We start from the raw sequence: 12,503 nt of genomic DNA on the forward strand, positions 1-12,503 counted from the left end.
ATGTGAGCCATGACCAGCCTTTCAAAGCACTTCATGGCTACAGACGTCAGTGCTACAGGTCGGTAGTAATTTAGGCAGGTTATCTTAGTGTCCTTGGTCACGGGACTATGGTGGTCTGCTTGAAACATGTTGCTATTACAGACTCAGTCAGGGACATGTTGAAAATGTCAGTGAAGACACTTGCCAGTTGGTCAGCACATGCTCGGAGTACACGTCCTGGTATTCCGTCTGGCCCTGCGGCCTTGTGAATGTTGACCTGCTTACTCACATCGGCTACGGAGAGCGTGATCACATAGTCATCCGGAACAGCTGGTGCTCTCATGCATGCTTCAGTGTTGCTTGCCTCGAAGCGAGCATAGAAGTGGTTTAGCTCGTCTGGTAGGCTTGTGTCACTGGGCACAATGACTATCTGTGTTCAAACATATGCAATGAGGTTTCTTTATAACACTGTCAGTATTTACATCTTTGTACACAGCTCCCTGTCTATATTCATTTTCAGTGACAGAAAAACGTATAAACATAGATGTGCTGTAACATTTTGCAGTGTGTCATCTACAGAAATAATTACATTTTTTTTTCTAAGATGTAGCTAGATGATCTAAGACTCATAGCCGCGGGAAGATGTTTGGGGGTGCTGCGATTTTTATTTTGCCTGTGCTATAGATGCCTATATCGGTCCCCTAATACAGGACTAGTAAATGCCTGTATTAGCTAAACATAATACATATATACACTATCGGTCAAAAGTTTTAGAACACCTACTCATTCAAGGTTTTCAAAACATTTGACCGGTAGTGTATATATATATATATTTAATACTTGCACTACAGACGGCTGGCTATATTGGTCGTCTAATACAGGACAAGTAAAAGGCCCAGTGCACTACTTTAAAAATAAAAAATAAAAATTGTATTCTGATTTTTCTGGGGGTGCAGCAGCACCCTCAGCCCCCCTATTTCCTGCGGCTATGCTTAGAGTGACCGGAATATTTCATATATGCTCTTTATATCTATATACACCAAGCTCTATCAGCCAGACTGAGCTCTGGTCAACTTGTTTCATCTGGAGTTGGAAAGGCTCTTGAAACTGTACAGCGAGCTAACCACAGTGGCATCCTCTTGTATGGAGTCATTCATGTCTGACTGGCTAACACACACCAAAGCCATACGTATCTTGGGGTGCTTCCCACTGAATAGCAGGTAGATGCAGGGGTTTGCACAGCTGTTCAGACTCGCCAGGAGCATCAGGATGGTGAAAGTTGCAGCTGAAATATTATCAAAGATATAAACACAGAATATTATCAACAGCATCCTAATGTATTTATATTCCTTAATACATATAGGAGGTTGTGCCAAAATGCCAAATAAATAGGCTATAATAAACATACATTGCAAGTAAAGTTGTAATCCAGGCATTAAAACATGTGACAAAAGGAGTGCATTCTTAGAAATACAGATTGAATAGCTCTTACTCTCAGTGGGTGCTTGGACATCCCAGACAGACCACAGCTGGACAGTGAAGAAAGGAGTCCAACAGATAATGTAGGCAAGAACAATGACCAAAGTCATCTTCACGGTCTTAATCCTGGCTTTGGACAACCCAGCAACGCTACTTGCCCTGGAGGGCAGCGGTTTGCCGATACATTTCGATACTTGATGAGTTTTCATGTGAAAGTTGATTTGAACAGCTCGGCAAATACGCACCTGGCACATGATAACAGTTATGATGGGCAAGACAAATATCACCAGAGTTGTCCAGGTCACGTAAGCTTTTAGTCCCCACGGTTTGATGAAGTCAGCCCAGCAGTCATAGACACCAGGCGCGATTTGAACTCGGGAGAAGATGAACACTTGAGGGAGACTGCAGATGAGGGATACAGACCACGCAACGCACACAGGCACGTTCCAGCGCGCTCGCCGCCTCTGGAAAGTAACCATGGGGTTACAGATTGCTTGGTAGCGATCAATGGTCATCACTACAATCATGTAAGTGGAGGCAAACATGCCAACGACCTGCAGGTATTTCACCAGGCGGCACAAAATGTCAGGACCGAAGAATCTGTCCGTTATATCCCACATCAGCTGCGGACAAACTTGGAAAAATGTGACCACCAGGTCTGCCAGGCAAAGGTGAAAAACAAAGACGCGCATCCTCGAGAGCTGCTTCCTCCGCTTCCACAGCACACATAGCAGTCCAAAGTTTAAGATTGCTGCACTGAAAAATATTATGCTTAAAAGGGCTATTTCAACTCGAGCCAAGCGCTCATCCCGGGGCAAATTCTCGGCCAATTCCGTTTCCAAACTTATATTACTAATATTTGAACTATTGAAACTCATACTTTCAAGCAAAATGTCACAGTTTTACAGATAAAAACGAAAACAATTTGGAACCTAAGCCAATGTCCGCGTCTGACTACAGGTAAAAGATGGGCTAGTACAGCAAATATTAACCAAAATCTGCCTAAATGTATGCAACTGAAATACACGTTGTCTATGTAAATGTTCACATATATATAACAGACTAAATAAATTTCCTATTTTCCAGCAATTGTTGAAAGTGTAGATCTAGAAAGCGTAGACGCGGGAAAACTTTGGAGACCGATAGCACCACCAATGCGCACAACGATGTGAATGAATAGAGGAGCAGCGGAGGCGAAGGATTTATATCTACGGATGCGCCGCATGAGGGAGGGGCTACCCTTCTCTACTTTACAATAACAAACAACGCCTTCTATATATTTACATTTTAGTCATTTAGCAGACGCTCTTATGCTGAACGACTTACAGAAGTGTGCATAGATTTTCATACCTTTTTTCGTACTGGTCGCCCGTGGGAATCGAACCCACACCCTGGCGTGGCAAACGCAATGCTCTACCAACTGAGCCCCAAAAAACAATACAACGCAATACATCTGAAAACAATATAGGCTACCAGCACTAAGGATCTCACTGCAAAAAGCAGAAAGCGGCATGCATTAATGTTCAAACATAGTTATTAGGACTAATGGCTACACAGTAAACTGCATAGGGATGTAAACTAAGGATTAAGAATAATATCATTTTGTATTTTGTTCTAGTCAAACTTGGGCTTTATTCTTGCCACTAACAAGTAACATCCTTTAGAAGAGAGATTCCTCACGAAACCAGGACAAAGAAAAATCATGATTTGGGGGATTTTCACGACATTTTATCCATAGAATGGTCCTTTGGAGAAAGGATTGTGTGTGTGTGTGTATATACAGTGGGGAGAACAAGTATTTGATACACTGCCGATTTTGCAGGTTTTCCTACTTACAAAGCATGTAGAGGTCTGTAATTTTTATCATAGGTACACTTCAACTGTGAGAGACGGAATCTAAAACAAAAATCCAGAAAATCACATTGTATGATTTTTAAGTAATTAATTTGCATTTTATTGCATGACATAAGTATTTGATCACCTACCAACCAGTAAGAATTCCGGCTCTCACAGACCTGTTAGTTTTTCTTTAAGAAGCCCTCCTTTTCTCCACTCATTACCTGTATTAACTGCACCTGTTTGAACTTGTTACCTGTATAAAAGACACCTGTCCACACACTCAATCAAACAAACTCCAACCTCTCCACAATGGCCAAGACCAGCGAAATGTGTAAGGACATCAGGGATAAAATTGTAGACCTGCACAAGGCTGGGATGGGCTACAGGACAATATGCAAGCAGCTTGGTGAGAAGGCAACAACTGTTGGCGCAATTATTAGAAAATGGAAGAAGTTCAAGATGACAGTCAATCACCCTCGGTCTGGGGCTCCATGCAAGATCTCACCTCGTGGGGCATCAATGATCATGAGGAAGGTGAGGGATCAGCCCAGAACTACACGGCAGGACCTGGTCAATGACCTGAAGAGAGCTGGGACCACAGTCTCAAAGAAAACCATTAGTAACACACTACGCCGTCATGGATTAAAATCCTGCAGCGCATGCAAGGTCCCCCTGCTCAAGCCAGCGCATGTCCAGGCCCGTCTGAAGTTTGCCAATGACCATCTGGATGATCCAGAGGAGGAATGGGAGAAGGTCATGTGGTCTGATGAGACAAAAATATAGCTTTTTGGTCTAAACTCCACTCGCCGTGTTTGGAGGAAGAAGAAGGATGAAAACAACCCCAAGAACACCATCCCAACCGTGAAGCATGGAGGTGGAAACATCATTCTTTGGGGATGCTTTTCTGCAAAGGGGACAGGACGACTGCACCGTATTGAGGGGAGGATGGATGAGGCCATGTATCGCGAGATCTTGGCCAACAACCTCCTTCCCTCAGTAAGAGCATTGAAGATGGGTCGTGGCTGAGTCTTCCAGCATGACAACGACCCAAAACACACAGCCAGGGCAACTAAGGAGTGGCTCCGTAAGAAGCATCTCAAGGTCCTGGAGTGGCCTAGCCAGTCTCCAGACCTGAACCCAATAGAAAATCTTTGGAGGGAGCTAAAAGTCCGTATTGCCCAGCGACAGCCCCGAAACCTGAAGGATCTGGAGAAGGTCTGTATGGAGGAGTGGGCCAAAATCCCTGCTGCAGTGTGTGCAAACCTGGTCAAGACCTACAGGAAACATATGATCTCTGTAATTGCAAACAAAGGTTTCTGTACCAAATATTAAGTTCAGCTTTTCTGATGTATCAAATACTTATGTCATGCAATAAAATGCTAATTAATTACTTAAAAATCATACAATGTGATTTTCTGGATTTTTGTTTTAGAGTCCGTCTCTCACAGTTGAAGTGTACCTATGATAAAAAATTACAGACCTCTACATGCTTTGTAAGTAGGGAAACCTGCAAAATCGGCAGTGTATCAAATACTTGTTCTCCCCACTGTATACAGTGGGGAAAACAAGTATTTAGTCAGCCACCAATTGTGCAAGTTCTCCCACTTAAAAAGATGAGAGAAGCCTGTAATTTTCATCATAGGTACACGTCAACTATGACAGACAAAATGAGAGAAAAAAATCCAGAAAATCACATTGTAGGATTTTTAATGAATTTATTTGCAAATTATGGTGGAAAATAAGTATTTGGTCAATAACAAAAGTTTCTCAATACTTTGTTATATACCCTTTGTTGGCAATGACACAGGTCAAACGTTTTCTGTAAGTCTTCACAAGGTTTTCACACACTGTTGCTGGTATTTTGGCCCATTCCTCCATGCAGATCTCCTCTAGAGCAGTGATGGTTTGGGGCTGTCGCTGGGCAACACGGACTTTCAACTCCCTCCAAAGATTTTCTATGGGGTTGAGATCTGGAGACTGGCTAGGCCACTCCAGGACCTTGAAATGCTTCTACGAAGCCACTCCTTCCTTGCCCGGGCGGTGTGTTTGGGATCATTGTCATGCTGAAAGACCCAGCCACGTTTCATCTTCAATGCCCTTGCTGATGGAAGGAGGTTTTCACTCAAAATCTCACGATACATGGCCCCATTCATTCTTTCCTTTACACGGATCAGTCGTCCTGGTCCCTTTGCAGAAAAAACAGCCCCAAAGCATGATGTTTCCACCCCCCATGCTTCACAGTAGGTATGGTGTTCTTTGGATGCAACTCAGCATTCTTTGTCCTCCAAACACGACAAGTTGAGTTTTTACCAAAAAAGTTCTATTTTGGTTTCATCTGATCATATGACATTCTCCCCAATCCTCTTCTGGATCATCCAAGTGCACTCTAGCAAACTTCAGACGGGCCTGGACATGTACTGGCTTAAGCAGGGGGACACGTCTGGCACTGCAGGATTTGAGTCCCTGGCGGCGTAGTGTGTTACTGATGGTAGGCTTTGTTACTTTGGTCCCAGCTCTCTGCAGGTCATTCACTAGGTCCCCCCGTGTGGTTCTGGGATTTTTGCTCACCGTTCTTGTGATCATTTTGACCCCACGGGGTGAGATCTTGCTTGGAGCCCCAGATCGAGGGAGATTATTAGTGGTCTTGTATGTCTTCCATTTCCTAATAATTGCTCCCACAGTTGATTTCTTCAAAAACCAAGCTGCTTACCTATTGCAGATTCAGTCTTCCCAGCCTGGTGCAGGTCTACAATTTTGTTTCTGGTGTCCTTTGACAGCTCTTTGGTCTTGGCCATAGTGGAGTTTGGAGTGTGACTGTTTGAGGTTGTGGACAGGTGTCTTTTATACTGATAACAAGTTCAAACAGGTGCCATTAATACAGGTAACGAGTGGAGGACAGAGGAGCCTCTTAAAGAATAAGTTACAGGTCTGTGAGAGCCAGAAATCTTGCTTGTTTGTAGGTGACCAAATACTTATTTTCCACCATAATTTACAAAAAATTCATTAAAAATCCTACAATGTGATCTTCTGGATTTTTTTTTTCTCAATTTGTCTGTCATAGTTGACGTGTACCTATGATGAAAATTACAGGCCGCTCTCATCTTTTTAAGTGGGAGAACTTGCACAATTGGTGGCTGACTAAATACTTTTTTCCCCACTGTATACAGTAAGTACCAGTCAAAAGTTTGGACACACCTACTCATTCAAGGGTTTTTCTTTATTTTTACATTGTAGCATAATAGTGAAGACATCAAAACTATGAAATAACACACATGGACTCATGTAGTAACCAAAAAAGTGTTAAACAAATCAAATAGCCACCCTTTGCCTTGATCACAGCTTTGCACACTATTGGCATTCTCTCAACCAGCTTCAACTGGAATGCTTTTCCAACAGTCTTGAAGGAGTTCCCAAATATGCTGAGCACTTGTTGGCTGCTTTTCCTTCACTCTGCCGTCCGACTCATCCCAAACCATCTCAATTGGGTTGAGGTCGTGGGACTGTGGAGGCCAGGTCTCCTGATGCAGCACTCCATTCCATCCCTCTCCTTTTTTATATATATATATATATATATATACACACACACACACATACACACACACACACACAGTGGGGAGAACAAGTATTTGATACACTGCCGATTTTGCAGGTTTTCCTATTTACAAAGCATGTAGAGGTCTGTAATTTTTATCATAGGTACACTTCAACTGTGAGAGACGGAATCCAAAACAAAAATCCAGAAAATCACATTGTATGATTTTTAAGTAATTAATTTGCATTTTATTGCATGACATAAGTATTTGATACATCAGAAAAGCAGAACTTAATATTTGGTACAGAAACCTTTGATTGCAATTACAGAGATCATACGTTTCCTGTAGGTCTTGACCAGGTTTGCACACACTGCAGCAGGGATTTTGGCCCACTCCTCCATACAGACCTTCTCCAGATCCTTCAGTTTTTGGGGCTGTCGCTGGGCAATACGGACTTTCAGCTCCCTCCAAAGATTTTCTATTGGGTTCAGGTCTGGAGACTGGCTAGGCCACTCCAGGACCTTGAGATGCTTCTTACGGAGCCACTCCTTAGTTGCCCTGGCTGTGTGTTTCGGGTCGTTGTCATGCTGGAAGACTCAGCCACGACCCATCTTCAATGCTCTTACTGAGGGAAGGAGGTTGTTGGCCAAGATCTAGCGATACATGGCCCCATCCATCCTCCCCTCAATACGGTGCAGTCGTACTGTCCCCTTTTCAGAAAAGCATCCCCAAAGAATGATGTTTCCACCTCCATGCTTCACGGTTGGGATGGTGTTCTTGGGGTTGTACTCATCCTTCTTCTTCCTCCAAACACGGCGAGTGGAGTTTAGACCAAAAAGCTCAATTTTTGTCTCATCAGACCACATGACCTTCTCCCATTCCTCCTCTGGATCATCCAGATGGTCATTGGCAAACTTCAGACGGGCCTGGACATGCGCTGGCTTGAGCAGGGGGACCTTGCGTGCGCTGCAGGATTTTAATCCATGACGGCGTAGTGTGTTACTAATGGTTTTCTTTGAGACTGTAGTCCCAGCTCTCTTCAGGTCATTGACCAGGTCCTGCCGTGTAGTTCTGGGCTGATCCCTCACCTTCCTCATGATTATTGATGCCCCACGAGGTGAGATCTTGCATGGAGCCCCAGACAGAGGGTGATTGACCGTCATAGCCCCGAAACCTGAAGGATCTGGTTGAAGGTCTGTTTGGAGGAGTGGGCCAAAGTCCCTGCTGCAGTGTGTGCAAACCTGGTCAAGACCTACAGGAAACGTATGATCTCTGTAATTGCAAACAAAGGTTTCTGTACCAAATATTAAGTTCTGCTTTTCTGATGTATCAAATACTTATATCATGCAATAAAATGCAAATTAATTACTTAAAAATCATACAATGTGATTTTCTGGATTTTTGTTTTAGATTCCGTCTCTCACAGTTGAAGTGTACCTATGATAAAAATTACAGACCTCTACATGCTTTGTAAGTAGGGAAACCTGCAAAATCGGCAGTGTATCCCCAGACCGAGGGTGATTGACTGTCATCTTGAACTTCTTCCATTTTCTAATAATTGCGCCAACAGTTGTTGCCTTCTCACCAAGCTGCTTGCCTATTGTCCTGTAGCCCATCCCAGCCTTGTGCAGGTCTACAATTTTATCACTGATGTCCTTACACATTTCGCTGGTCTTGGCCATTGTGGAGAGGTTGGAGTCTGTTTGATTGAGTGTGTGGACAGGTGTCTTTTATACAGGTAACAAGTTCAAACAGGGGCAGTTAATACAGGTAATGAGTGGAGAACAGGAGGGCTTCTTAAAGAAAAACTAACAGGTCTGTGAGAGCCGGAATTCTTACTGGTTGGTAGGTGATCAAATACTTATGTCATGCAATAAAATGCAAATTAATTACTTAAAAATCATACAATGTGATTTTCTGGATTTTTGTTTGAGTGGCTCCGTAAGAAGCATCTCAAGGTCCTGGAGTGGCCTAGCCAGTCTCCAGACCTGAACCCAATAGAAAATCTTTGGAGGGAGCTGAAAGTCCGTATTGCCCAGCGACAGCCCCAAAAACTGAAGGATCTGGAGAAGGTCTGTATGGAGGAGTGGGCCAAAATCCCTGCTGCAGTGTGTGCAAACCTGGTCAAGACCTACAGGAAACGTATGATCTCTGTAATTGCAATCAAAGGTTTCTGTACCAAATATTAAGTTCTGCTTTTCTGATGTATCAAATACTTATGTCATGCAATAAAATGCAAATTAATTACTTAAAAATCATACAATGTGATTTTCTGGATTTTTGTTTTAGATTCCGTCTCTCACAGTTGAAGTGTACCTATGATAAAAATTACAGACCTCTACATGCTTTGTAAGTAGGAAAACCTGCAAAATCGGCAATGTTTCAAATACTTGTTCTCCCCACTGTACATACATATACAGTGAGGGAAAAAATTATTTGATCCCCTGCTGATTTTGTACGTTTGCCCACTGACAAAGACATGATCAGTCTATAATTTTAATGGTAGGTTTATTTGAACAGTGAGAGACAGAATAACAACAAAAAAGTCAAGAAAAACGCATGTCAAAAATGTTATAAATTGATTTGCATTTTAATGAGGGAAATAAGTATTTGACCCCTCTGAAAACTTAGTACTTCGTGGCAAAACCCTTGTTGGCAATCACAGAGGTCAGACGTTTCTTGTAGTTGGCCACCAGGTTTGCACACATCTCAGGAGGGATTTTGTCCCACTCCTCTTTGCAGATCTTCTCCAAGTCATTAAGGTTTCGAGCCTGACGTTTGGCAACTCGAACCTTCAGCTCCCTCCACAGATTTTCTATGGGATTAAGGTCTGGAGACTGGCTAGGCCACTCCAGGACCTTAATGTGCTTCTTTTTGAGCCACTCCTTTGTTGCCTTGGCCGTGTGTTTTGGGTCATTGTCATGCTGGAATACCCATCCACGATGCCAAAGAGCTCCATTTTGGAGTTCTCCTCTAAATAATTCAGAGTTCATTGGCAAACTTCAGACGGGCCTGTATATGTGCTTTCTTGAGCAGGGGGACCTTGCGGGCGCTGCAGGATTTCAGTCCTTCACGGCGTAGTGTGTTACCAATTGTTTTCTTGGTGACTATGGTCCCAGCTGCCTTGAGATCATTGACAAGATCCTCCCATGTAGTTCTGGGCTGATTCCTCACCGTTCTCATGATCATTGCAACTCCACGAGGTGAGATATTGCATGGAGCCCCAGGCCAAGGGAGATTGACAGGTCTTTTGTGTTTCTTCCATTTGCGAATAATCGCACCAACTGTTGTCACCTTCTCACCAAGCTGCTTGGCGATGGTCTTGTAGCCCATTCCAGCCTTGTGTAGGTCTACAATCTTGTCCCTGACATCCTTGGAGAGCTCTTTGGTCTTGGCCATGGTGGAGAGTTTGGAATCTGATTGATTGATTGCTTCTGTGGACAGGTGTCTTTTATACAGGTAACAAACTGAGATTAGGAGCACTCCCTTTAAGAGTGTGCTCCTAATCTCAGCTCGTTACCTGTATAAAAAGACACCTGGGAGCCAGAAATCTTTCTGATTGAGAGGGGGTCAAATACCAATTTCCCTCATTAAAATGCAAATCAATTTATAAAAAAATGTACATGCGTTTTTCTGGATTTTTTTGTTGTTATTCTGTTTCTCACTCTTCAAATAAACCTACCATTAAAATTATAGACTGATCATTTCTTTGTCAGTGGGCAAACGTACAAAATCAGCAGGGGATCAAATACTTTTTTCCCTCACTGTATATACACATACACAGCTCTGGAAAAAAGTAAGAGACCACTGCAAAATGATCAGCTTCTCTGGTTTTACTATTTATAGGTATGTGTTTGGGTAAAAATAACATTTTTGTTTTATTCTATAAACTACTGACAACATTTCTCCCAAATTCCAAATAAAAATATTGTAATTTAGAGCATTTATTTGCAGAAAATAACTGGTCAAAATAACAAAAAAGATGCAGTGTTGTCAGACAGTTACATTGACATTTTAGTCATTTAGCAGACGCTCTTATCCAGAGCGACTTACAGTTTAGTAAGTGCATACATTTTCATACTGGCTTTTCCTCACTCAAAACTTTTATTCTCAACTCTTTTGGAATGGTCAATATTTATTTTTTGATTAATATTACTTTTGAGGTACTATTAGCACTGTTTTTGCCATCCAGCTGGTCCTATTCCAAGAGGATAGTGATGACCAGAGCAGTGGCTTTTCTACTTTTCCTCATTAAATAAGATTTGGTTCAGGTGATCACCTAATCAGTACCTAATTCAGTAGAATGAGGTGTGCCTGTGTTGGAATTCAACAGACACTGGAATGGAATGGCTGTCATACATGTAGAGATGCTGATTTAAGAAACATTTGCAGTGGTCTCTTCATTTTTTCCACAGCTGTATACACACACACACACACACACACACACACACACACACACACACACACACACACACACACACACACACACACACACACACACACACACACACACACACACACACACACACACACATATCCTTTAAAAAAATATATTTCCCTTTATTACTTTCCAACCCCACCACCCCTTCCCTAATCCTTTCCTTCTTGGTAAAATATCCATTATACAGCCAGTAGGCTGTATAAAAACAAAAGATAGTCCCACTAATCCCAAACCAGATGGGATGGCGTATCGCTGCAGAATGCTTTACGGTGGGAAATACACATGTGGAGATCATCCGTTCACCCATATCACGTCTCACAAAGACACGGCGGTTTGAACCAAAAATCTCCAATTTGGACTCCAGACCAAAGGACACATTTCCACCAGTCTAATGCCCATTGCTCATGTTTCTTGGCCCAAGCAGGTCTCTTCTTCTTATTGGTGTCCTTTAGTAGTGTTTTTTTTTGCAGCAATTTGACCATGAAGGCCTGATTCACACACTCTGAACAGTTGATGTTGAGATGTGTCTGTTACTTGAACTCTGTGAAGCATTTATTTGGGCTGCAATTTCTGAGGCTGGTAACTCTAATGAACTCTGGGTCTTCCATTCCTGTGGCGGTCCTCATGAGAGCCAGTTGCATCATAGCGCTTGATTGTTTTTGCAACTGCACTTGAAGAAACTTTCAAAGTTCTTGAAATGTTCCGTATTGACTGACCTTCATGTCTTAAAGTAATGATGGACTGTTGTTTCTCTTTGCTTATTTGAGCTGTTCTTGCTATAATATGGACGTGGTCTTTTACCAAATAGGGCTATCTTCTGTATTCTGTACACATGCAAAAAGGTAGGGATTTTGGGTCTAGAAATGACTGGAGGGATTAAACTAGCAAAAGAGTGGGTGGAATATACAGTAATTTAACATCCTATGCTTCATTTTTTCTCAATGTGTTCTGGTACCTCAGAGCCCCCCGGATATCCGCCCACCCCCTTCTCGCGCTCATGATGTGTTCCGGGACCTACCTCAAGAGCCCCCCGGATATACAATTTATCATAACTGTAAAATATCAGAGATCTCACTCTGGAACTTTGTTATTCCATAACCCTGGGAAAAGCCAAAATGTCATATGCCAACTTTGATTAATTATTTCTCATGCATTTAGGACCATTCTATGGATCAAATTTAGTCAAAATCATGTTCTTTTTTTGTCCTGGTTTCGTGAGGAATCACCCAAGA

The 12,503-nt window shown here is 42.5% G+C and overlaps 1 protein-coding gene across 1 annotated transcript; it reads right to left on the bottom strand.

Moving 5' to 3' along the window:
* Positions 1-336: 336 nt before the first annotated feature.
* On the bottom strand, positions 337-2,588 carry LOC121578677 (oxytocin receptor-like). Its single transcript, XM_041893063.1, has 2 exons — positions 1,472-2,588; positions 337-1,264 (listed from the first exon to the last, which is right to left on the bottom strand). The coding sequence occupies exons 1-2, from the start codon at positions 2,334-2,336 to the stop codon at positions 1,059-1,061; spliced, it is 1,071 nt and encodes a 356-aa protein (XP_041748997.1). The 5' UTR covers positions 2,337-2,588; the 3' UTR covers positions 337-1,058.
* Between the last annotated feature and the right edge of the window lie 9,915 nt (positions 2,589-12,503).

Source organism: Coregonus clupeaformis, chromosome 12, assembly GCF_020615455.1.
Source record: "Coregonus clupeaformis isolate EN_2021a chromosome 12, ASM2061545v1, whole genome shotgun sequence".
Taxonomy (NCBI): Eukaryota; Metazoa; Chordata; class Actinopteri; order Salmoniformes; family Salmonidae; genus Coregonus; species Coregonus clupeaformis.